Source organism: Chelonia mydas, chromosome 22 (genome assembly GCF_015237465.2).
Source record: "Chelonia mydas isolate rCheMyd1 chromosome 22, rCheMyd1.pri.v2, whole genome shotgun sequence".
NCBI lineage: Eukaryota > Metazoa > Chordata > Testudines > Cheloniidae > Chelonia > Chelonia mydas.
Genome location: NC_051262.2, coordinates 5,764,798 through 5,792,108, shown reverse-complemented (window position 1 = coordinate 5,792,108; position 27,311 = coordinate 5,764,798). Strand labels below are relative to the sequence as shown.

Here is a 27,311-nt window from a genome sequence, read left to right as displayed (position 1 = left end):
GTCACAAGCCACCTGAGGCACATTGCACATATGCTAAGAAGAAGAAGACTGGTAAGCACAGAATGAGGTTTGCATGTAGCTATATTGATAAATCAATCTTTGGTTAATTGTCAGCGAAGGCGGAGAGGAGGATAAAAGATGTGAGGGAAGCAAGACTCATCCAGAGAGACTTATAAGATATGCAGACTCTTTCATCATAGGGAATGATGGCTTCAGGGGAAAAAGCTAGGCTCTCTAATGTTCGCTAATTGAATCAGCCAAGTCGTTCATCTCCCAACCCCGATGAATCTGAGTGCACGTGGGGGATTGGCTTTCGACTGCTCTTTAGTCTCTGGCAGCATTGCTTCATACTCTCTCTCTCTTCTATTAAGCAATGAAGAGGTTAGTGGCACATCCATGTTTATTGCGCACAACAGGCCAGCCTAATTCTGTCAGTGGACTGGGGCTACCGGCTTTGGATTTTTGTTGCCCTGGGGTGGGGAAGAGAGAAAGAAAGAAAGAGCATTGAAAGCAAAATTGTATGGACTTTACAAACAGATTCCTTCCCATTTTCTTCTCTTGCAAGTCAAATTTGGAGCAACCAATCTTGAAGAGTGTCCCTTGAAGATAAGGCAAGGGAGAATTAATTCCCTAAAGTCATTGCTGTGCCCAATTCATTAAGCTGGCACTGTAAGTGATTTGGTGGTTTTCAAGATGCCCATAAAAGCAGCACTGGCTGCTGGAATGTTTGTCACCTCTATTGATTTAGCCCTGCTGTAGTCATTTCACTCAGGGAATAATCAACACAGGTCTGCCCGGAACTGAGCCTTTCTCTGGTGTTTTCAAAGCTGTGGAGCCAATAGTGCCAAGGCACACATACTGATCTATAGCTTCTACAGGATGCTGCTTTAGGTAGGACTAATGCTACAACAAGGGAGTGTGTCTGATGGAAATGGGGCAGGCAGGGATGAAAACTGGAGGGTGAGCGGGAATTACTGGTTAATTTTTTCCCCTACAGCTGGTTGAAACTTTTGGAAATTGCAAAAAACAATTTCCCCCAAAAATGTTAATGAAAAAATATTCACTATTTTTTGCCCAGTTCTAGTTATGTGCTTATACCTCTAGCCATTTATATGGTACAGTGGTCAGGCTTGAAGGGCCTGATTGTCAAAGGTATTTAGGATCTTAAAAATTCAGCTAGGTTGTAGGGAAATCCCTACTGGGATTTTCAAAATCATCTCACAAAGATAGGCACCTAAGTCTCATTGACTTTCAATGGCAGGGAGGCACCTAACCTGCTTCGGGGTGGTTGAAAACCCCACTAGGTGCCCATGGGCATCTTTAGGCACCTAAATATCTTTGAAAATCTGTCCTGAAATGCTTTGAAAAAATGACTGGAACTAATATTACCTTCTTCCTCACCAGGTAGGTGTATATTCAGATATGTTGGTGACTGCAGTGACCTGAAGAAGAGCTTGGTGCAGCCAGAAAGCTTGTCTCTTTCACCAAGAGACATTGGTCCAATAAAATATATTACCTCACCCACTATGTCTGTCTTGCAGGGACTAAAGTGAGTTTCTACTAATTTGTACCCATGACAACCAATGCAGAGCCAACCCAGCTCTGGGAGAGTGAGCTGCAGTCTATTCCTTCTTTTGCATCATCAACAGAACGGTTTAGTTCCAATTAGCTACATCTGTGCCCCCCCTCCTGCAGGCTAATAGAATAACACAGGTGATAACGAGGGCACAATTTGGCCTGCTGCAATTCTAGTGCTGACAGCCATGTGTGAGAAGGAAAGAACCCAGCATTGCTCTCGGATCCCAGATTGAGTTGGTAGCACTGGCAGTTAGAAATAATGGGGTGGGATTTTAAAAGCAGGCTCAGGGTGGTACATGCTCAGGCCCAGATCCTCAGAAGTATTTGGGTGCTTAAGATGCAGATAGGCACTTTTGAAAATCCCACTGGGCACCTATTGCCCACTGAAATCAATAGGAGTTAGGTGCCTATGTGCTTTTGAAAATCCTACTGGGTCTTTAACTGCTTCTTCAGGCACCTAAATACCTTTAAAATTTGGTCCTCTACTCCCATGGACTTTCAGTAGGAGCCGTGTCTCTAAATTCCTTAGTTTTTTAAAAAATCCCAACCAACATTTTTTGCTCCTTAGAAACGGAGTGAATTGCTCTCCAGTGATTGACTAACGATAACCATCGAGCCCCATGGTGCCATTTTTATAGTTCTCTGAAATGTGACTGTAGAAATGAGGACTAGCAGCTCTTTCCATGTAGTCTAACTGGAGCAATTTTGTACTGAATAAGCTTTCGTGTAAACCAAAAGTAAAATGATTATTAATATGCCTGTCTGCAGTGTTCATTTCACTAGGTCTGGTCTCTCCAACATCATCCTATCTACCACTGACAAGTTCTAGCTTCATCTCCAAATATCAGGCCACCTGTATAAATATTGGACCTAGCAGTCAGCAGCAAGTCAGGAAATAATTCACATATCCAGCAAAAAAAAAAAGGGGGGGGGGGATCCAGCTTCATTAACAGGGACCAAGTATTGTTCATTTGTCTATGCAATATTCTAAATTGAGGACCTTCATTCAGTTCCTAACAACAGGAATTCGTCTCACAAAAATCACAAGGATGACCATTCCTGGGCAGTCTTAGTAAAGGCCCCAAACTAGAGATACATGCTGCATTGCAGGACACCCTGTTCTGGTGAGATGTCTCCCCACCACTCTACACATGAGCCATACAGAAAGCCATCTGGATTCTGAATGTTTTAGTCAAACCTTGGTACAGTCTGACGTCCACCCAGCCCTAGAGCCAATGGGAAGAGCTCTTCCAGTTACATCTTTTGGGTTTAACAGCAGATACAACACTGTCTCCTGAGACTGGAGTAATTAATTTCCATAGATCCAGGCTCCTTAATGTCATTACACTCAGGTCTGGGCAATTCCACTGGGAGAGGAGTCCATTTGTAAAGCAATCCAATTCCTCTGCCATGCTTTTAATTTTGAGGTTGTTGCTGGTAATGACTTCCTTTTGCACATCATTAGCAGTGGCTGAGCCTCTTGGTCAGAGGAAGTACAGTCTAAAGCCACAGAGTATCTATTCAACCAGGACTTGATGGTGCTAGTTTGTGATGGTGAAATGGGCCTTGGGCCACAAAGGTACTTCTAGGTATTAACCTCCAACCTCAGTGCAGGGCTCTCTTTGATATCAGCCAACCCAGGGCTACCAAATAAAATTCCATTATCAATCTCTCTCCTGTATAACTCCCTGAAATGCTGTTATTTTTTATAATGCCCAAGTGTGTATTAAGAGCCTCACAGTCTAGGCGAGGCCCTGATTTGCCTTTTGTTTTACACTCCTGTAACTGTATTGACATCAGTAGAGTGACTCCTGATTTACACTGCTGTAAATGAATGGAAAATTGGGCATGGATTGCTAGTAGCTATAACATAGTGTTATTCTACAGCACTCGTATACCAACAAGACACACAACCAACACACTACACAGCAGCCCAATACACTAGATATGGTCCCTAAACAGAATCTGTCATTCCAATTCTCATGAGCTTTGGTAATGTTTGCATCCAGATCTGCATACTGACCCATCTCTACAATAGACCTCTGGTAAAAGAATACTCCCTAGTAATGCTACATTAGCCCTTGCATGCATTGCAAATAGGTTACACTGCTGCCATGTAATCTGTTCAGGACTACCCTCAAACTCTGCTTGAAAGCTGCAGCGATTGCTGAGGGCCGCCACCCACCCGAAGACCAAGGAAAGAAGCTGGGGCACCACCGGTGCTTGTCTTTGTCCTGGCATCCTGTTTGCTTCTGAGGTGTGGCTGATAATTTTGAAAGCTGGGGATGGTCTGGGACCCAGCGATTTGAGGGATCACCTTCCTCTAGGCCCTGTTGCAGCAAAGTCTGCCCCGGTAGGTAATTCTTGCTGTGAGTTCTTGGAGTAAAACCTTCTAGGGCAGGGATTCTCAACCTTTTGGGGGCTCAGAACCTATTTGTAAATGTTTATGGCCTGTCGTGACCTAGCAAATAGTCTGGAGTTGGAAGCCCTGGTGTGATTTTGGTCAGGTCCTGTCACCTGTGTGTGTGGGGGGGGGAAAGCGGGGGCTTGCATCCTGCCTGCCACTGACCCCACAATGGTGGCTCCTGCAGCTCCTGTGCTGTGGGGCTGACTGGACTTGGCTCTCCAATCCAGGCAGTGCAATCTCTGGGGCTGCACCGCTGCTCAGGTCCCTGGCACCCTGATTGGACCAAATTTGTGTGAGTGGAGCTGTGACCTGGTTGATGATGTTGCAGAGCCACTCACTCAAATTTGGCCTACCCAGGCTCCCATCATTATGACGGCTGGGCCAAACTTGAGTGGTGCTGGGACCCAAGAGGTTGCAGGTCCTGGAGCAGGGAGGCCAGCCCCGTGGGACAGAAGCTGCCACACGCCCCTTTGAAACATTCTGGTGACTCAATTTTGGGTCCCGACCCATGGGTTGAGAACCCCAGTTCTAGAGAATTATGGAGCCCCCTAGTGGTGAACGGCATGATCACCATAAACGGAAAATAATCAAACTCATTTGCAGCGGATTGAGTGGGAGGGTTGGAACATAGCTCTGCCAATTTTTACCAACGGGTTGCTTGCATCTGTGCTAAAGCACACTCTGAAATAGGCAGCCAGGGCTCTCCCATCTTTGGGACTGTCTGTGCTCAGAGATTTGGCAGGGTCAAGGCAGTGTCATGGGGAGGAGGGATTTGCTCAGTGGTTTGAGCATTGGCCTGCTAAACCCAGGGTTGTGAGTTCAATCCTAGAGGGGGCCATTTAGGGATCTGGGGCAAAAATTGGAGATTGGCCCTGCTTTGAGCAGGGGGTTGGACTAGATGACCTCCTGAGGACCCTTCCAACCCTGATAGTCTATGATTCTAAGGCACAATGCAGTCATATTTAATTAGCATTTTATTGGTTAAAAACCTGCTTATTTGTCCATTTGAGTATTCCTGACACAATTATGGTAACAGGCATCTCTGGGGGAAGCAGAAGTGGCTCTTGAATGCCACCGGGGAAGGGGGCAAATTTCATAGAAGTTAGGTTTTCCACCCCTAGTCCCCTTGAAGGTTGTTTTAAGAGTCCTGAATAACTGCATCCCATTCAACCACCACCAGTAAGACATGATAGTAACATTGGGGCAGGGGGAGAAACTCTGCAGGGGGGCTCAGCTTAAGTTAAAAAGCCCTCTTTGGCATTTCAGAGTCCAGCTGTACAGGGCTAACCCCTCCCCCCAACTCATCCCAGTCACCAGCCTCAGTCCTCTCCTGCGGCTTAACCCCTTAAACTTAAAATGGCTGATCTTCCTATGAACGCACAATACTAGCGGGGGCTCTTCTGCCTCCAGAATGCTTGGTCCTGGCTTCTAGATAACAGTGCCTTCCTCTCTCCTGATATTAGCCCAACCACACTCTAAGGGGCTCAGGTGCATCTTTGCTTCCCAGCCTCACTGAGCCAACTCTGAATTCCCCAGCTGGGACTTAATTCTTAATGCCCCGTGCTGCTGGCTGGGTAGTGCCTCCCCTTACAGGCTACACTGAGGAGAGACACGGTTGCAGGTACCCCTAACCTATTCCAGGGAGCATTGAAAGAACTGCCCTGCCCTTCACAAGTACTCATCCAGCACTTTAATACTCAGAGCACCCCTGGGGTGGGGTAGGCAGGCATTTCCCCCATCTGATACTGGGTCCCAGAGAGGTTACTTTATGGACCAAAGGTTACACCGAGAGTCAGCAGAACAGCCAGAAATTGAGACCTGGGCCTGGAGGCCTCTATCAGAAGAATGCCGAGAATCAAATCCAGGTCTCGTAAAACCCAATTCACCACCCGAACTACTAGGCCATGGTGCCAACCACACAGTTCAGAAGGGAGCATTGGGTAGAGGGCCCCCGATGCTCTCCTCCAGCTCCTTCTGGGTGGGAGACGAAGATGGGTCTTTAACCAAACACTTCAGAATGTTGAAAGTCTAAGTTTGCTTTGACAAAGCTCGCAGGAGTTCTTCTCCCCAAACCGGGTCCCCCTTCCATGCTTAGCGTGATGCCAGCTGTTAAGGTGAGGTAGGAAGAAAATGACATGGAGACAACTTATCTGCAGTATTGTAGCTGTGTCGGTGCCAGGATGTTAGAGAGACAAGGTGGGTGAGGTGACGTCTTTTGTTGGACCCACTTCTGCTGGTGAGAGAGACACGCTTTCCACCTTACACAGAGCACTACACAAACAATGTGCCCTAGAAAATGGGTGCATGCATATTTAGTGTTGCATAGGGAATCATCAGGAACAGATGTTACAGTAGCCAATAAGTAGTCACTTCCTGTGTTCCAGGGAGTTCAGACTGCTTCCAGCTCCTCTGATCTAAAAGGACTCCCCTATGCATCTGCCTTCTCATACTTGCTGGAAAGTGAGACAGGGATTGAAAGAAACAGAATAATTTCATGTTGTGCTACAAATACTTTTGCATTCCAGTTTTAGGAAGAACTGGCCAGGAACACCTATCCATGGGCGGACACTGGGACTCAATTGATTGAAACCGGGTGACACCCGATGACACTGCATAACGCTTGTCTGTTCTTTGTCTTCCTGCACCCCCTTCAAACTCCCCTTGAGAAAGTCAGCACTGCTTTTAGCTGCAGATTTGGCACCACACATCCATGTGCAATGAGGCTTTGGCGTGGAAAGAAAGCTCAGCCAGCCATATCTCTCCCATCCTATCTGTTACATAGTGCTGTTCTGTGCTGTTTAATGGCTGCTACATTCCACCTAGAGGTGGTTGTACTGTAGTAGGGGGGAAATGATCTGTACATATTCTCTCTCTCTCTGATCCTCAGTGAGACATATTTTCCGCATAATTGTAAAGAGGTTTGTGAAGAGATCAAGTATCTTTTATCATGTACCTATAATGTATCATGAAATACACTACATACATGCAAATAAAGTAAATACAAATTCATATTCATTATGAGTGCCATTTTAGACTACTGACCCTCAATCCAGTTTTTGGCCAGTTCTGTCCCATATCGCAACCAGAGATTCTACCAGAATTCTTGGTTTTAAATAGTTTAAAAGACACAAGAGATGGAAAAAGACCCATAAAGTTGAAAGATGAGGTCCCCAACCAAACCCCCAGATCCAAAACAGGCTGAACATGGGAGTGTTCAAAATCAGGACTTTGTGGCTGTTAGACCCCCTCTCTAATTAGGTCACTTCTGGCTAGTGCAGAGTTGATTGTTTCCTACAGCATATCCCCCTGTGCTTTGCTCAGTCTGGTTTAAAATGACCTAGGCAACAAAGCTCCCACCAGTTCTCTTGGGAGGCTATTGCAGACTAGAACATAATAATCCCCATTTAACTCCAGCTCTGCACCTATTGTTCCAACTCACCTAATGATCATGCTTGACACAAACAAGAAAGCTGCTATGTTTCTGACACATTTAGTTTAGCCCAGCTGGTGAAAATGTAAAGTGTAACAAATATCTACCCTTCTCATCCTCCATCAGAGTGGTGACTGGAGGTACAGGGATCATCACTGAACGGTAGTAACAACAGATATCTAAAACAGCCCAAGCATAGCCTCTTTTAAATACAGGACAGAACTATGACAACAGCTGGGGCTGAACCCAGGACTTACAGAACTAAATGCCTCAGCCACAACTACTTGAGCTAAAACATAAGAACAGCCATACTGGTCAGACCAAAGGTCCATCCAGCGCACTGTCCTTTCTTCCAACACTGACCAAGGCCAGGTGCCCCAGAGGGAATGAACAGAACAGGTAATCATCAAGTATTCCATCCCCTATCACCGATTCCCAGGTTCTGGCTAATGGCCTCCGGCAGAAGAATGCCAGGAATCAAACCCAGGTCTCTTAAAACCCAGTCCATCACCCTAACCACCAGGCCATGGTGCCAACCACACAGTTAAGAAGGGAGTGTTGGGTAGAGGGCCCCAGAAGCTCTCCTTCAGCTGCCTCTGGGTGGGAAACAGAGATGGCCCTTTAGCCAAATACTTCAGAACATTGAAAGTCCAGGTTTGCTTTGAGTTGTGGACAAAGTACATGGGCATTCTTACTTCTCCCCAAACTGGGTCCCCTTCCCATGCTTAGTGTGATGTCACACAGAACCCCCTCTTGTATTTAGAAGCTGTATAACACTCATCTCATTTATATGGACCAGCCCCTTGGAGGACAAAGACCCATATTCTTAGCTTAGGTGTCATTGGCAAATGTTGACATTTTAATGCCAGCTGCATTGTCTTTTTGCTCTGTGCTGGTTATTTTTGGCAGAGCCTTACCTGTTGCTTCGACCATTCCTTCCAAAATGACCACGATTTCAAACTCCTCCTTCGCAAGCTGGGCACGGGACATCTCCCAGAAGGGGCTCTTCTCGTTGATTTCATGTGAGATGATGAGTGGTGACACCAGGAATAGCCTGTCATCCCCTGTATCAAAGCCCACATTGATGTCCGTTTGGTTCAAGGGGATAAACTCCCCTTCTTTGGTCTGTTTGGACTTGATCAGCTTGGCTCTAATGGAAGCCTCAACAATGTGGGAATTCCGGAGGTCCCCGACCCGGAACATTAGACAGAGCTTCTCATCCCTGATAGAAATCACTGCATTGTTGGAAAACATGAGGGTCTCGGCCCTCTTCTTTGGTTGGCTGATTTTGACAAACATGCACCCTACCATGAACGCATTGACAATGGAGCCTAGAATAGCCTGAACCAGGAGCAGTATGATGCCCTCGGGGCACTTTTCAGTGATAACCCTGTAGCCGTACCCAATTGTGGTCTCGGTCTCGATGGAAAACAGAAATGCGGAAACAAATCCACTGAGATTTTCAACACAGGGGATCCAGTTCTCATCTTCAAGATGGTCCAGATCTCCACGGATGTAGGCAATAAGCCACCAAATGAACCCAAAAAACAACCATGTGACAGTATAAACCATGGTAAAGACAAGGAGGTTAAAGCGCCACTTGAGGTCCACCAGAGTAGTGAAGAGGTCGCTAAGGTACCGGTAGGTTTCATGGACATTTCCATGGTGCACATTGCACTTGCCACTCTTCTCCATGTAACGCTGGCGCGGCTTCTTCATTTCTGCTGCCAGGAGACGGGTTCGGTCAGTGGCGATAGGGACATAGTCCCGCGGCTGTCTGGGAATCTTCTTGGGATCCATAGGTGTGACTCCAATTTCCATGTCCTGGTTCATGAAGATCCTAGAATCTCCAGCCATGGTTGGGCTAGGGCAGGGTAAAAGGAAACAACATTTAAGACATGGGGAAAATAGCTTTGCCAAACCAGTGCTGCTTTCAGATTACACAAAGGAGTGATAGCACACTATGCAACATTGACACCATATTGAAAAGCTTTGTCTTCTAGTCATAGAATGCTGGGCACAAGCGCATCCTGCATTAGAGAAGCTTTTTGCTAGGGCCATTCCCTTCTTCTGGTAGTATTTTTTGATGCCTCTTTTAAGGTTAAATAATGAGAAGTAATTATTTAACACCTTTATCATTACCTCATTTGTAGAGAATGCTAACCGAGTGAAGCAGGAGGGGTGAACTACTTGCTTTGAATGGCCCCTTTCCCTTGGTAGTAAGTTTGCACATACCTTGTTACTGATTTGGGTTATTACTTTTTGGCTCTTTAGGCTCCTTTTATACAAGGCAGAGAGGGATGAGAAGTGAAGACAATTTGGACATTTTCAAAAGGGACTAGTGATTTCTGGTGCCTCAATTTTTGGGGGCTCAACTGAAGCAACCTTGAAGCGGCTGGTTTACAGAAAATGCCAAACACCAACCCACGGCAAATCAGATGCCCTTGAAGGCAACCCAAAACCACTCATCACTTTTGAAAATCTAGTTTCTTAGATCGCTTCTAAAAGGCCCATGGTCTTTGTCCAAATCTTTTCTTGACTAATTATAAACAGATGACGATATGAGCGCCAGTCACTCCTGTCAGGTTACAATGTAACATCATCTTCACCGAAAGTTAAGATTATAAAGTAGATATTGCTTTCTTTAATGGAAACTATTTCTTCTATTGAAAACCAAAAATTCCATCTTCAAACTCAGGGAAGAGAAAGAGTTTCCTGTGGAGAGCTGCCTTCAGTATATGAAAGAGAAACAGTAGCAACATTCTCCATGATATGCGCTCTCTGCGGCATCCTTAGCAAATCTTATTAAAACCTAACCAAATCTACTACAGTTCTATCTTTAATCTTATGCATCTGCAAATGGGAAGAGGTACAGAGATACAATTAAGAGTGTCCTGGGAAAGACAAAGCTTAAGGCTGAGCAAAGTGGTTTCAGTTTTTCAATATAAAAAAGTATTAAGGGTGGGTGGGAAGGAAGAAGAAAGACAAATAAATGAGGCAGCGGATTTCTGCTTCCACTGTATGGCAGCCAGTTCTGCAATTCCCAGCAGGGAATTTCTCTTATCCCTTGTATCAAAGCTACATAAATCAACCAAAATCAGTATTTCAAAAAAAGCAGCCAGAGTTTATTGATGGAGCCACGTCTAGTGCTTCACTATAGCATGGGTGCCGGTGATTGACCAGTCACCTGAGTCAAGATGGCAACCTGCCTTCGTAGTTAGAGGAAGAGAGTGAGAGCCTAGATCTGGGTTCTAGTCCCAGTGCTGGCAAGTTGGGTCCCTCAGCAGAGTTCTTCCTATACAGGAGAAGGAGGCACATGAAAGAGAGATGTTACTGCCACCAGGTGTCCCCCTTGGTAAAGGGGGAGAAGATAAATACTGTTACTGCAGCTATGGGCAGCTGGACCCAACTTCTCCTCTGCCATCGTTTACCAAACTCTCCTGCCCTCCCGGCACTGAAGCATCAGAATACCCAGCAATTCAGAGCCTGCCTGGTGACAGCCCCAGAGTGCAGGGGAGGTTGCTATGACCTTTGGTGGGGGGCAGTGTGGTGTGAGCAAGATGGGAGAAGTAGCGGGTTGGCAGCTGATAGGGACGAGGGAGAAATATTTTTTTGGCTTTCTGTTCTGGAGGGAGGGGGACTGGGTAGTGATGGCTGGTGGCAGAGTGAGCTGTGTAGCTATTAGCCTAATGTTTTCTGTGTACTGCCCCCTTTAACTCTCTTGGAATGTCAGGCCTGATTCTCTGCCACCTCGCATAATGCGTGTCCGCTGACATCTGTGCCCTGTGTGGGTGTCAGAATGGTGGGGCCCGTTTACCTTCCCTTTGTAAATGCCAGTGCCAGGTGCAAGTCAGTGGAGAATCTGCATAGAAACAGAGGTTCAGTGCAGTGGAGATAAGTGCAGAAGAAACACACTGGATAGAAATTTTTCCTTTATTCTTTCTTTGCTTGCCCTTTTTTTATTAATCTAAAAACCTAATTACTGAAATTCACAGGTTCTGGTTGCTCCAGGAGTGTGGAAAGAAAAAAAAAAAAGAAGTGTCCTGCAACCCTGACTCATGAAAAACAGCCTGGAGAGATTAGCTGTTAATGAAAGGACACTGAAACCTGCCATAAGCAAAAGCACACAGGGGACTGGCAAAAATTGGTTGCTAGGACAGCTGGTCTTTAACTACAGGTCAAGTGAAACTGTTTGGCAAATCTTGGGGATCCTTAAAAGAGATCCCTCAAAGCAGAAATATTGCCTGTTGCAGGTGAACTGTACTGCCCATTTCACTGTAATTAGAATTTGTCCTAATATTTAATCATTTCCCCTGTTGCAGTTTAAGCCTCTTCCAGCTGAGTGATACAAGTAATTGATCACAGTCCTCTTCATGTAGGAGGTTAATTCTTCTTCGTAAAGGAGGAAGCATGATCTTGCAGTTAGAGCACAGGGTTAGGAGTCAAGAGACCAACCTGGGTTCTATTCCTGGCTCTGTCAATGACCGACTTGTAACCTTGAGCAAATTGCTTCCCCTCTCAGAGCCTCAGTTCCCCATCTGTAAAATGGGGGACTAACGCTACTTCTAGTTATAAAACTAGGCAAATATAATTGTAAGTCTTGTAGGGAACCTCCCCTGACCTTACAGGTTTGAAATCACCCATTTGTCAACATAACGTACAGCAAAAAGGGAGAATAGTGCAGAGATAAGTTTGAATTCCTCCCTTATTGCACATCCATAACCACCCTCACCATGCACACACGTCCCCCCTGGTTAATGGTAACTGTGTGCAAGCATGCAAGGGAGAATTAGCCTTCAGTTTGTGAAGCACAGCTCTCTCTCTAGCAGTGGACTCAGAGACTGGAACTGCCTGTGATGGTCAGTCACAGGTACCACATTTACCGTCCTTGGTTAAACAAGGCCAGGATAATAAAAATGTCACTTTTGTACAAAGCCTCATGCTCCTTTTAGACAGGCTGCTGGAGCTGCTGCAAAAGGAGATGAGAGTTGGTGCATTATCAGTTCTGCAAAGAGGCCTTTTATCAGGCTTCTCGGTATCGCTCAGCTTTTGCCCAGATGCCAAACTTGAGGAGAGGAGGGAGCACTAAGAGAAAGGAACTTAGAAATGCTGAAATAGAAAGAGATGGATTTTAGCTGAACTTCAGAAGGCATCATTTTTCCATGGCTGCTTCCATACAGGGTTGACGTACCTCTTGCACCTCCCCAAACAAGCACCCCCAAAAAGTCAGAGCAGACTTCTGTTTTCTTAGCAGGGTTACTTTTTTTTTTCTTGTGAAGAATTTATGTCAAATCCAGATTTCACTGTTGGCAATAGGGATTTAACCATTAACTTCAATAGGGACAGGTTTTGACTTTTTCTTGGAGGGGAAGGATGGCCCTGTGGTTAAGGCAAAAAGACACAGGACTCAGGAGAGCTAGGTTCAATGTTTACCTCTGCCAGAGACTTCCTACATGACCTTGATTAAATCACTTAATCTCTTTGTGCCTCAGTTCCCTTTTTATAAAGTGAGGATTATACCTCTTCCTTTCTTCCACCCTTTCTTCTGTCTTGGCAGTTGGAATCATAACCCTTTGGGACTGTTTCTTACCAGGTGTTTGTACAGCGCCTAGCACGGTGGGATCTTAATCATGGCTGATGCCTCTAGGCACTGTGGGAATTATTTGTATAATATAATAATAATAATCTGGCAATGTATTGTGTGAGAATCCAGAGAATCATGAAAACAGATGGAAAATCTAAACAAATCCCTTTTCTCACCTTATTACAATGTTGGTCAAATAGTTTTTTCCTTAACAGAAACACATGGTTCAAAACTTTCCACAGCCATGTGAACCACCTGTCTATTAACAATAAGACATTTATATTTATGAAACTACCAACCCTAAGAGAGCAGAACTGCCAATCTCTGTTCCAGAGGGGCTTGGAATAGCGGGCCAGGGGAGCTGCGATGCAGATCAGGGCTGAGATGCACTGGTAGTTGCACGGGAGCCGAGGACTGGTTCTGCAAGTTTGGATTTACGTGCATTAGCAGAGCAGTGTGGGGCCCAGGACTGGAATATCAAGGGGTGCTGCAGGTCAGGATTGTGGTGCACCAGCAGAGCTGTGTGGATGCTGCACCTGTTTGCACTATGCCTCTCTCTAAATTCTATCACTTCAAAGCTGCAGAAGCCAGGCTGCCCAACAACAATGCAGGAATGGGGTCTGAGAGAGAGGCCAGGGCAGAGGGACAAGCAGTCAGTCAAGTACACTAATAGACTCCTGGATAAACAGTCTGATAGAATGATTATTACTGAAAGAGCGGTTCTTTTGCATCCCCTCTGCCCGTGCCACATCAAATGCAGCCCCAACCCTCAATCCACAGACTCCACTGAGAGGCAGAGTCCCTACTTGTTACAGCACAGCAATCGAATTAAAGTCCCTGACTGAAGGATGCCCATAGAGGTAGATCCTTATCACCAGGGGCAGATAACAGACAGATTTGCAGGCAAATGGATTGAAACAGAAAGTTCAAAGAAGGCAAACTGAGCAGAAGTCAGAGTGGAATGGAGGGAGGGCTGGCCCTTTCAAATCTATTGGGTAGTGGATGCATGCTAGAGAGATCATTATTGCCAAATGAATCTTTATTTCCCTGAAAGAAGGTAGCTTTCCATTCACCTATTTCATTTATTGCCTGTACTTCATAAGGGTTAATCTGTCTGTGGCACCTACATGGGAGAAACAGACTGACCCGACCGAGCTTGGGCAAATCAATCCTTTTCCCTATGCTTCCGTTTCCCCATCTCTAAAATGGAGCTAATGAGACCTGCTTCCTTTGTCAAGTGCTTTGAGATCTATGGATGAAAAGTACTGTGTCAGAGCTACTCTGCTGTTGTTAATAGACAAGGCAAAACATTAAAGAAAAAGTGTATAGGAGGGAAACTGACAGCACTTTAGTGATAAACGTGCGGTTCAAATCATAGAAGCTGAATTACCTTGTCTCTCTCTCCCCTCCCGCCCAAATAATACCTCAGCACCAAAGTATCAAGATTCCTTTAATTTCCTCTGAGTTTTCATTAGCTTGGCAGGATCACTTTTCTCACACATTGACAAAACTGAGTGCTGACTTACAATGAAATTCCTCTGGGGCTGCAGGAGATACCTACCCACAGAAACAAAAAGGGGGCTGATTGATGATTAGTTAGGCAGCTACCAAAGGAAGTGAGATGGCTTTGCTGCTTGTTACAGAGCCAGGTTGATGACTGCTTGTCTGCTCAGAGTTTGTTATGCTTAGAAATATTGTAACACCAGCTGTTCAGTCTTTCAGAAAATGGGTGGTAAGAAAATTTCTCTGGGCAGAAAGTTGGCAGAATATGGGGAGAGACAAGGTTTATGGATAGTTACACTTCTTTGTCGGTATGCTTCCTGTCTGTCTAGTCCTCCGCCCAACACTGGATGATCAGCATTCAAATATTCCAGAGCTCTTTTGTCCTCAGTCAGGTTCCAATATGGTCCCCGGTTGCCATAGTGACCACATCGCCATTTCAATGCATTTATCCCCCAATACCCCTGTGAGCCTAGGAAATGCTATAAATCTCATTTGACAGAGGGGGAACCCTAAGGCACAGAGAGGCTAAATGACTTACCCAAGGTCACACAGGAGGCCTGTGTCAGAGCAAGGACTTGAACCCAGCACTCCCAAATGTGAGGGTAGTGCCTTGAACACTGGCCCTCTCTCCTTTCCTTCCACTGAATAAAAGACCCATGGTTTCTTGTATGGCTGAAAATTGTTTTGAAAAATCAAGGTAACATCTCCTGTACCCCATGGAGAAGGGACCTCCCTCCTGCACTAAGTCGGGACCACATAAACCTAGACCAGCCCTGACAGGTGTTTGTCCAACCTGTTCTTAAAAACCTCCAACGAGGGGGATTCCACAACCTCCCTTTGAAGCCTGTTCCAGAGCTTAACTACCCTGAGAGTTAGAACATTTCCCCTAATATCTAACCCAAGTCCCCTTTGCTGCAGATTAAGCCCATTACTCCTTGTCCTACCCCCAGTGAACATGAAGAACAATTGATCAGATATCTTCAGCTGACCATATATTATCTTCATACAGAATGCCCAGTGGATTTCAGTGTTGTAAAATACTGGTCTAGCTAATGATCTGTATTCACACCATCTTCTGCAAAGAGCCCCTTAGCTCTCACCTGCAAGCAGGGTCAGGACTGACTGGTATGGGAGAGCAAGGGAATTCCAAGTGCATGTGGTCGTGGAAGTTGCCATGGGAAGTGGTGTTGATTGTTGAATAGGTGACACTTACTCTTAAGTCACTACTGAACACAACGACCCAGATGGCTAAAACGGAGGCACAGAATGCCTGGCCCAAGACCAAACGGTGAGTCAGTGGCAGAGAGGTTTTCTGAACTATCCTATATAGAATTTAATGGAGTTATATTTCTACTACAGACAACTTCAGTTGCTCAATGAAACTTGTAATCATTCTCTATGAAATCCTACAGATTTTTAGAGTAATTTCTGTAGAGTTTTCTACAGCATCTCATACCCACAAAATTAGATAGGGCTTTTTCACCAGACCTGCTTCAGAAAATTTTAAACCAATAATGGCCTCTGCCTAATTAGACCAGGGGCCAAATCCACAGCTGGTGTAAACAGCTGCAGCTCCATCAGCTTTAATGGAGTCAAGCCCATTCACACCAGCAGAGAATCTGACCTTTGTCCTTCTATGAGACAGAATGAATTGACATCTTATTTTGATTGCTAGGGGTTAAAAATTCTGTTTTTACTGCTAGCTTTTTGAAAAGTGGAATAAGCTAAAAAAATAAAATCTGTTATTTTATTTCTATTTATGCCAGTTTTGCGGAGAGCAGGAGGGGGCTGTGAATGCATTTTTCCAACAGGAATTAAAGCATGAAAAATCATATGTAAAATACAAACTTGTGGGTGTATTACAAATATACTGAGGTTAGTTTAATAAAAATACAGTGGAGGAGATAACATTTTAATGAAAAACAAAACAATTGTATTTTTCACAAAAGATAGAGACTGGGAAGTGCTTTATGAGCTGTTCTAATGACCCCACAAGCAGCCTGGGAATTAACAGAGCAAGTGTTATTTTATATAAAATAATGACTGGAGAGCATGTAGTTACCATAATATAGAGACCAGGGAGTGTATATTGCCTGGTATAATGGCTCAGTGGGAGCGTAAATATTGCAATGGGTGGATGAGGAAATGTAATTAATATAAAATAACTGGGCAGCTGTAAGTGGAAGTGTGGATAAAACACAGTACGATGAGGGATGCATGCATAAGCTGATGTTCAGAGATCCCTAACTGAGTCTCTAATATTCAGTTGATAGTTGGTTCCCCAACGAACCAAACCTGAAAATAAGCCTATTTGATCCAGCCCTTTTCCAAGGAAGTGGCTCTCCCCAGGGCTGGGCTCTCTATGAAGCAGCGCTGCTTCCCATACACCTGTCCCACTGTCTATTTCTGGAGATGCCTGTTGCCCTTCTGATATTTTTGGGGGGCTGCTTTGGCAGTGCCATTGCCCCATCTCCCAGCTGATCACGAGTTATTGATCATCATCCTGTTACTGGCAGTTCATGTTCTCCAGATGCCCCTAGAGAGAACTGGGTTAAGGAGTTCCCCTACCCAGACTATGGGGAAACCCAGACCAAATGGCAAAAATACTCCTGCGGTTGAGCACATATATTATTCAATTCTTCCATCCCCAATAGCAATCGAGAGTCACTATATAATCCTGCACCTGCTTGGAAAATGGACGATAATACGACCACTGCTTAGCACTTCTACAGCACCTTCCTTCCGAGGATTTCAAAGATGAACTGGCTAAGCAAACCCGCCATCCCCCCTGCCCCCATGAGATAGGACAGTACTGTTATCCCCATTTCACAGAGGGGAAAACTGAGGCACAGACAGGTGACGTGACCTACCCAAGGTTACACAGCTGGTTAAGTGTCAAGGTGCAGATTGGAAACCAGGTTTCACTGCAAACGTCCAGGCGGCTCTTTAGACCAACAAGAAGGGGCTGTCTCTAATGTTAAAATGTTCAGAGATTTGGCTTGGATCAGCACTTAGAATCCTGCTTGCTTCTCTGGACTCTTCACAGCTCCTGGGGCTGCGCAACTGGGCTGGAAGACTTCTGAGAGTGGGATGACTGATGGAATTCAGGGCAAGGGGGAGGAGAATTGAGCCCCAGAAGTTAGACAGCCTGCTTCTAGACATGCTTATCTGACTGACACGAAACTTACTTAGATCCTCCCTAGCTGTCTGGACTCGCCAACTCATGGCGGACAGCTAGTGGGAAGGTCCAGTTTCACTTCTCCCCACCCTCAAGCTTGGTCCACCACATTCCTAGCACAAAATTATTTCCTTATCTAGGGCACAGGCTCTGTTTGCTAGCAGGATTTCAGAGCTGGGAAGCCAGATTGTCAGCTCTTTAGGGGAAGGGCCACCTTTTTGTTCTGTGTATGTACTGGTTTATGACCAGGGCCCCTAGGAGCTCTAGTAATACAAATATTGAATAATAATACTAATTAACCAATCCAGTAAAGGCCAGCTCAGACCCTGGCCCCTGATGTCCCACCCAGGGCCAACCCCTAACAAATCAAGCTGGCTCCAAATGCTGATCAGTCAGTCCTATGATTAGCCCTAAGACGCGATTCCCACGTGGTTCACGACACTCAGTTCACCAAGGAGTGAAAAATAGATTAAATAAAAGTTAGGGCGTTAGGTCAGTCCAGCATGCTGGAAAACAGCCAAGCCAGGGGGGTCAGAGTGCCCTGGGCAATCACCTCAGACAGCCCACAAACGGGCCACCCTGATATGTGGCATGGCCACATATGCCCACAGAACCAACTGGGATTCCCCAGGCACTACGCAGCCCCATGCACTTCAAAGGTTCGCTTTAACAATAACAACAAAGAAGAGGCTAAACTCCAGCTGCTCTTTGAACCCCAAATGAAACAGTAAATGCCCTAAACTTACAGTTTAACCTTTAACCTCAGGTGCAAACCCAGAGTCGCTCCATTGGCTCCAGGGCTAGGTAGCTCCTCTCTCTCTGGTCCTTATACAATGCCCATTGCCGTAGTATGGGGGTGCCTCACAATTTACCCTCACAACACCCTTGTCAGAGCTGACAATGGCGTGTCCAAAATCAGAATCTGGCTCCTGTCTTCTCCAGTAGTCCCCTGGCAGTTAGACAGCACTTATTTACCCATTGTTTCCCTCATGTGGCTGGGTAGTGCATCCTTGTGCTTGGCTGCCCTAGGAACCGGTCCACTAAAGTCCTCCTGTCTTCTGGGCAGCAGCCAGAGAAGAGAGAGAAAGAGAGAGAGAGAGCGAGAGAGAGAGATGGGAAGCAAACAAACAATAGGGTAACTTACTTGCTAACAATGGCTCTGCATCAGTCTTGCTCCCTCATGTTTTGGGGGGACCCGGAGGAGACAGAGCTGGGAGGAAGGTAAAAACAGTCGCTGGAAGGGCGTCCGGTCCATGCCATCACCAGAGCATTGGGGTCTTCTTATCCCAGGCTCTCCCCTCCCTACCGCCTCCTGCCTGGTATTACAGAACATTTATATTGTGCTGTGGATTTAAGTGCACACGTCGTCTGCCCCTAGCCATCCCAGGCCTTTGCTGGCTCTGACAGAGATGCCATGGCTCCCCAGACCCCCTGCCCTCCAGCACCACGGTGCTACTTTTGCCTGTTAAATCTCCCTCCCTTTGCCTGCTCCCTCTCTCTGGCTGTGTGTAGTACAAATGAATTCTCTGCGTAATAAAGCTACTTAAAGGGCCGTGGAAGGGAGGAGGGAGAAGAGCTGTGCACATGTGATCAGGAGCATCATCTGTTCTGAATGAACAGGAAAGGGAAAGGTGGTTGAGAGTGAAAGCAGCCGGGGGAGGGAGGGGTTTGGGCCACGTCTTTGGACAGAATAGGCCAGTCTGGGGAGGGATTGGGGGAAATAGGAGGCTCCTTCATTTCCTTGGCAAAATGCAAAGGATATTGTGCTCCTCTATCAACTGCATGGTCTTTGCTCTCCCTGCTAATTCTGTGAGTGTCTGCGACCCAATGCATATGCATCACCCCTCTCCGTCTGTAAGGTTCTGAGTTCCCCCACTCCCTGTGCCTGCTTCTGTTGTATTGGTATTTTTTTCAAAATCATGCAAACAAAGGCAGCTCTTAAAAGTGAAGGGCAGGGGAAATGCAGTAGCTGGAGCGCTGCACGGCTATCAGAGAACTCATGTGTGTTCATCAGCACTGTGAAAAGCATAGCGGGTTTCTCTTTTGGGATGGATCAAGGAGTGGAAAGGGGGAGGAGGCAGAGGGAGAGAGTGATTTCTCTGGAGCTTGTCTTTTGCATGTCAACTATCAGATTGTTGCACAAGGACTCGCCCTGCAGTGGGGGTTCCCTCTGGTCCAGCTGGATCAAGAGGCACGTTCGCCATGCTCCCCCTGGCCTGCTTGCTTTCTTGGCTTTGATTTGTATAGCCTTCATTTGAGAATAACAGGAGCAGTCCCTCTAGGTTTAATAGGAGATTTTATCTTTTGGCAAGCAAATGTCAGGCCAATTGCAGGAGACTGAAGGGTAGCCACAGAACAAGTCATGCCAGCACAAGCTTCCCCATTGTGCTCCTCAATCCTGGCCCCAGAGCCCCACTTCATTTTTTAGGTCTGGGCTCACATGCTTCTGTCTCAACGCATGTCCCACCTGAGCTTTTGCACTCACTGTTATTCCAGTTATTCTATCCCCACATAGTCCTGCAGACACACCTCCGCCGTGCTCTGCAGCATCCCTCCTGCTGCTTTCACTCCGAACTTGCAAATTCCCCTGAGCAAAACCAGGAATTTTCTCCAGTGGAAAGTCAGATCCTGTCACCATGTTTGTAGCAACGAATAAAAGTTGTGCCACCCACTTCTGCCCCACCCCCAGCGTCCCGTTTTTTCCCTGAAAAATTGTTGAGGCAGGACGGAAAAGCATTTTGCTCTGTTGGCAAACCTCCCAAACCTTGGCCATTGTTTGTTGGTTTTGCCAGCAGTGAGAATTTTGTGTGGGCATGTGCTACTGCTCTGCTTGCCAGAGCTTAGCTGCCGGGCAACTGGCTCTCAGTCTCCCAGTCCACGTGGACACATTTCCCTGGTGCTGTTTAACTCCTCTTTGTTGCTGTCAGACGTCAGCGGGCACCAGGAAAAAGCTCTCCCTCATCCAAAGTGTAAATGTCATGAGAAATTATCCCGGGTTCCACGGCATCATAAGGAAAGATGTGGACCTAGACGGTCTTGATGTGAAGAACACGCCCAGAAGATATTACCTCTGGAAGGAAATCCTGATCTCTTGTCTTCTAGCAGGTGAGACCTGCAGGGACTAAGGGCCAAATTCACATGTGAGTACAAGTCAGTCTACAGGGATCTCAGGATGGAACTAGATAGACTTTCCCTGACACTCAGACTCAGTAGGCCAAGTTCAGACGTGTGCTGAGTTGTAAGCTACACATTAGCAAGTGGGTGTGAGTCTAAGGGAGTTGTGTAGGAGTCTACGCTGGCATGAGGCACGTGCTAAAGGCCCAGGGAATGCATAAGATGGTGCAAGGTAAGAACCTCCACCCTACTGTCATTTACACCTTCTTATATCTTGTATGTAAGTTATACCAGTTGAAACTCCCTTATACATTGGTAGCAGCTGGTAAGTGGTCTAAGAGAAACAAACAGTGGAAGCGGGGGTGTCTTTATTTATAAATCAACCCTGATTTTGGCCCTGGTCGGAAATTCTCCAACAAACGTTTTTCCTTTGGAAAATGCCAATTCACTGAAAGCAGAACATTTTTCAGAAGTGTGTTGATTTTGACAACATTTCATTCAGGAAAAAAACCCAGAATGGAATGTTCCCATTTTCTGTTTTGAAACAACCTTTTGTTTCAATTGTTTAACATTTTACCAAAATGGAACAATTTGATTGATCCAAAATGATTTCACACACACCCTCGCCCCCGAATTTCAGTTTGTGGGAAATTTCAGTATTCGTTTGTGATCTGTTTCAGACCCATTTTTGGGGGGAAGTTTTGGAATTTCTTGCAAAATGGAAAATCCCGCTCTAGTGTGCAGTGTATAACCCCCTTCTTATTCACCCCACAGACAGCCTGGAATAGTATCAGTTTTTAAACTTCAAAAAGCGTTGGCCACACTAATTAATAGGAAATACTTGCAGCTTTAAATAAAGCTCAGTAAACATGGATCAGAGGATCACTTGGGTTTCAAAATCATGTACTTAAACTCACTTCCTTACCAGTCTCGTTACCAATGTTTTAGGACCAATAAAAATGAAAGAATGTTACTTTTTGCATTTCACACAGCTTAGACAATGAGACTAGTCAGTTGCACCTCTTGGTTTTCATGCACTAGGCCAGCGCTATGATGTTTGGGATGCAAACACTGCAGAAGACTCTTTAAATCCATGCACCACCAAGAGCAAAGCTGTTTCCAGAGAGGTTTTAAAAGCACTGTTAATGAAAAACCTCTGGTTATTATTAGGTTAGAAGTTAGAAATTTCACCTGTTAGAAAACAAGAGATCGGCTGTCCCTTCTGAGATGTAACTTCTGCTGGGCATGTTCTTCACATCAAGACCTCATTTTACCATCTAGGTCCATGTCTTTCCTGATGATGCCATCAGAAATGGGATGCATGAAGTATTAGGTTAGTAGGTTACAGAAGCCTTGGTTTGGGGCCTAAATTATCTGATTACCGCATTTAGAGTCAACCAGCCTATTGGAAAAAATGCCGATTAATGATACCTACAGCCCTATTAATTTGAGGGGACATCAAAAACTGGATAAAAAGAAGTAGGCCTAGGTATTTGAGAAGCAACTGGAAAATGATTCCTGGGGAGACCTAACTACACAGTTCAGTTTAGGAGAGGCTTTGGTTTAAAGCAAATGGGAATTGGATGAGTTAGGCTGGAGCGGATACTTTTGGGCATTCTCATGTATAAACATCGGCTTCCTTTACATGGTCCACAGCTTCTGGATATATAAAGTGCCGCAGCTGTGAAATGTCTTTTTCTCATCTCCAGCTAGCAAGAGGACACTGCCCCCTCCGGTCTTATTCAGACTGCTGCCTGGAGGTGGCAAGAGTGCAAATTGCCATGGCTTGTAGCCGAAATGCTCTGTAGATGCTGCCCACTTTTATTATAATTAGTGCAGAACGCAGTAACCCATCCACGCAGCAACATAGGCCATGGAGAGCCCATCCGCCCAGCGCTCCACTCTCTGCACTGACTTACCATTCAATACATGGCTGAATTCAACCTGAATTTAGGCCCCAAACCTTGGTTTGGGTATCAACCTTTACCTTCAAAATCCCTCCATCAGACTGGTTCAAGTTCCAGTACCTGAGCATTGCCCTACATGATCATCACCTCCCCCCATCCCCATGGCAGCTACATTGCCTTGGAACCATCAGCCCTGGGAGTAAGAAAGCCATGGGTGCAGAAGACAGAGCTTTCCCACCAACAGGCCCTGAGTAGAGCAACCCCCCCGCCCCCACACCCCCATACTAGTAAGAATGCAAGTGTTGTATATGCAGGATGCAGGGATCAATGCTCATTAAAGACAGACTTTGTACATTCCTTGTATTAACACTGAATAGTTTGCATTATGCATGTGTGATCCTTGACTTTTGATGATAGAGGCCAGCCCACCCTGGCTAGATATGCTGCAGAAAGAGGCAGCTCCTCTGCAGGTAGGCGGAATGTCACAGACAGCATATCAAAGGAGCGGGAGCCTCCTGAAGTCTTGATACAGATGAAGCAAGATCTCACACCAGAAATCTCACAGACAGGATATGTATGTATCCAGCTGACCCCACATTCCTAATCCTATGAGATTTATGTAAAATAAAATCACTTACTTTTGCAGCGCCTCCCCTTTTGTTCGGTGGCAGTTGTTTATGTTCTCAGAGAGCAAGTTCCTAGTGGGGATGGACTGTTGGCTCTGTCTCTTTTGGGATCAGGACATGGCTCCGGATGCTGTTTCCAGCACAGCACTGAGGATGGTGTCACCTTCACCCAGGCATCAGCTCTGCTTCTTTCTAAAACCTTTCAATAAAATGTGAAATGACTTTTTGTGCTGGGGAAAGCTGTCAGACTGACTGCTGTGGAGCGCGGGGTCCTTTATGTCCACAGAGCCAACAGGGCATGTGCAGCACGAAGACATGCTTGCTCCATGGCATCCCCCACCAACACACCCAACTCTGAATGGAAGGGACCGCCTTTAAGGGTGAGAGTGGGCTGCAGGCTGTATGGCCCATTCAGTCCTCGGGCTCTCTGCGGAAAATGCTGACAAGCGGACCAATGATAGAGCTCTTTCTGGGACATGGGCCCCTTCCCACCTACAACTGGACTCCGACCGACCAGCCTAATTCACGCTGTTTTGCATGAGCGACATGTGACTGCTTTTCAGACAGTTAAAATAAAAACCTTCCATCTTTCGAGCATGTTCCCACCTTTTCCCTATCCAGAGACTGAAGCTCTAGTGATTAACAGGCAGTGCCATCTGCTGGTGCTATGTGGTGTTGAAACCCATCTTTGCCCCCAAACAGTGACGCCGGGGGGTGGGGAGAGATAGGAGTTAAAATGAATGGGAGCATGGACTAGCACAGCTCCGGCTCTTATCCCTGGCTTGGGAAAGTCACATTGCCCCACAGTTCCACCCACCCCATTGCCTTGTACAGTCAGAGCTAAGTGTCCTGTTTCAATCCACATTAATGGCCTTTCAGAGTCCATTTCTCTACTTTAACCACTGGATGTGGGAGCATAGTCACAAAGTTTGGACTCTTTAGGCTTGATTTTCTGCCCGCTTACATTGGTGTAAACTCGGGGGGGGGGGGTTCCACTGATTTCAATGGAGTCACTCCCAATTTACACCAGCAAGAGACCAGAATCTGACCCTTTCGCTGAGTATTTTGGCTGCCTGAGGCTACATGCTATTTAATGAGTGATAGCAATGGGGTTGTGCCAAATATTGGATCGATCTCATCTCTCATCTTTATTAGGCGCAGGGCCGCCCAGAGGATTCAGGGGGCCTAGGGTCTTCTGCGGAGAGTCCTTCATTCTGGGTGTGTTCAGCGGCACTGAAGGACCCGCTGCTGAAGTGCTGCTGAAAACTCTCATGGGGGCCCCTGAAAACTCTCGTGGGGGCCCCTGTGGGGTCCGGGGCCTGGGGAAAATTGCCCCACTTGCCCCCCTGGGCAGTCCTGATTAGGTGGGCAGCCCCATGCCAATACGTGCGTGTTTCATTTTATAAATGCCTCAGGGAGCCATTTATGGGGCTGAAATTGTGGGAGATCATGGAACTTTTAGTTGCTGGAAGGTGAAAATAGTATTACAGAACAAGCCTTTGCACCATTTTGGTAAAAGTAAATGGCTCTGAGGAAATAAAAATAAAAAAGAAAAGTCTCCAAAAATCAATCACAAACCCCAGTTTTGGTTTATTCTGGTTCCTGTAGAATTCAAATGGTGTGGTCACATTTTTATGAGCCTTCATGGAGATGGGCAATACACCCCCTCCCACAAGGCTCGATCACACATACACCAGCCATCCCCCTTGATGAGGATAGACACTCTTATTACCCATAAGGGATATTGTTCAAATCTGTCTCTTTCATGGGCACCAATGACAGGATCTATAGTTTGCTCCGAATCAGCTGCACTTGTCTGGGGCTTCACATCTAGCACAGGGATAGGAGAGTACTGGTGCCTTCAGGGGGTATTTTAATTTATTATGCAATTTGGTCTCCAGGAACTATGCATGTCACTTCCCATTTGTCAGCCATTAACCTGGCATCATATTGAACAACAACAAAAAAAGAGAATCAGAAGAATCAGCACTGGACTCTTAGATCATCATTTCCAACTCCCATCTCCCCCAAAGCACTTGAATGAGACTGAGGTTTCAAGTGAAGCTCAGAGGAACCTCAGCTAAGTGACTGAAAACTAAGTGACAGTCAACTTCTTTGGCTCAAGTTTGCTCCGTGCTTTGGGATTCCTTCCATCCTCAAACTCCAAGTGAAACTTGGAAGGCGGGAACATGAGCAGACTAAGAAAAGAAAAAAGTTTCTGTAGTAATCCCTGCGAATCAGAACTCCCAGTGTTCCACCCACCTCTGCTAAGGAACAAGTGGAGGAGTCTGCCTGCACTGCCTTTGATATGGTAATGAGAACCTAATGTTAACCTCGGGAAATAGACAGTCTTCTTAAAGATATAGAGGACCGTTGTCTGGTATGAATCCAGGCCAAACAACGGTGATCTAAATTTACTTGATATTTTGGTTTGGTCACTCACGGGTGTGTTAGTTTCTGTCCAATTCTTAACTCAACCCCCCTCATGCTTAACACCAATTGGACCCTTGTTTTGCTGACTCAGCAGAGATGCCTAAAAGCGATTGGAGAGTGAGCGCCCCTCACTGCCATAGTAGTGTCCCTATGGCCCAGGGCTGAAGCACATTGTGTGGGTGTGTAAGCTTGCACTATTCGTGTAGAACTCGTTCTGTGGATAAGCCATGACTTCGGTCTCCAGGGCTGTCTAGCTGTCAACGTTTATGAGCACCAAGACAAAAACGCATTAGCAGCAGTGCAATAATGTGAACAATTTTGTGAAAATAGATTGAATTTCCTCCCTAGGTTGCCAGGATTCAAAGCAATCGCTGACAAAATTTGTTGGTTCTTTCATCTGGGTACTTTATTTACATAAACTTTCACCTTCCAACTCACCCTGGGTTTTCCTCCTTGACCGGCTCCTCGGATCCAACCAATTCCAGCTCTTTAGCCACTTGCTATAAGATGGGTCCCACCCCTGTGTCTTGTCTATATGAAGGTATTTATATGGATCTAATTCTTGTAGCACAGAGTGCCTCCCAGTCTGTAATGTAGTTATCCTCACAACGCCCTCGTGAGACAGGCAGTGCTATTACTGTCATTTTACAGATGGAAAATTCTGGCACAGACAGGCGAAGGCCCAGATCAAAGGGATGTAGATGCTTTCACAGGGAGTCGGGGACCTAAATCCTTTTGAAGATCTGGGCCTACCCAAGATCACAGAGTTTGTAGTAGAGTGGGGAATTGAACCCCGCTGTCCCAAAGCTCAGTTAGTGCCCCAGCCATGGGACCATCCTTCCTCTTTTCCTTAGGCCATCAGGTGCTACATACAATGTACATTGGTTAAATTTTTAAGCCCCGTTTTACACTGTTAAAGGTTTATCAGCTCAGCTACACCTCTGGGGAAGTAAGCCACTACTAACAAGACGCAGGTGGAAAATGTCTGCTCTCGAGGCATAAATCAGGACCAAGGGAAAATGGAGTGGGAGGCAGCTGCATGTCCTCCAGCACTGAGGCCCCTCTACAGGCTTTGGTTTTTGCATTTTATTCACCCCCCGCCCTTGCTACATCCTCTCAAGAATAGCAGGATTTTCATCACAGAACTATTGTCTTCCTACCCCTTCCCTAAGTAGGATTATCCTGCAGCACTGTTTTCCAGTAGAAACAGGCTCAAATGACACAACATCCTGATCCAGATAAGGGAATATGCACACCCCAGAATGCAGGGGTGCAATCTTGGCATGAGTGACTTAGTCAAAGGCAAAGCTCCCATTAATTTCAATGGAGCTGGGTTTTCACCCCAGGGTTCTTGGGCTCTGAGGTTGTTGTCCGATGCATCAGAGAGATACTAAATTTGGAGCTGTGGTTGGATTTGCCACCCCTGCTGTGTAGGGATATTTGGATCCAGGATTTTGGGTTTCGTTAAGGCTGGGGTGGGATGGGACTGGACCTTGCTTCTTCCCTGTTGGCATTTCTCAGACATCCTTCTCCCATAACAGACAGAAGGAT

At 46.0% G+C, this 27,311-nt stretch overlaps 1 protein-coding gene across 1 annotated transcript in view; it reads right to left on the bottom strand.

The window, feature by feature from the left end:
* KCNJ5 (potassium inwardly rectifying channel subfamily J member 5) overlaps positions 1–27,311 on the bottom strand; it is a 241,303-nt gene that overhangs the window by 159,172 nt on the left and 54,820 nt on the right. Inside the window, exons 4-6 of the mRNA XM_037882266.2 lie at positions 23,340–23,526; positions 18,825–18,996; positions 8,333–9,279 (exon numbers count right to left, since the gene is read on the bottom strand). Coding sequence (XP_037738194.1) covers positions 8,333–9,272 — 940 coding nt within the window. The 5' untranslated portion in view covers positions 9,273–9,279; positions 18,825–18,996; positions 23,340–23,526. The remainder of the gene's footprint in view (positions 1–8,332; positions 9,280–18,824; positions 18,997–23,339; positions 23,527–27,311) is intronic.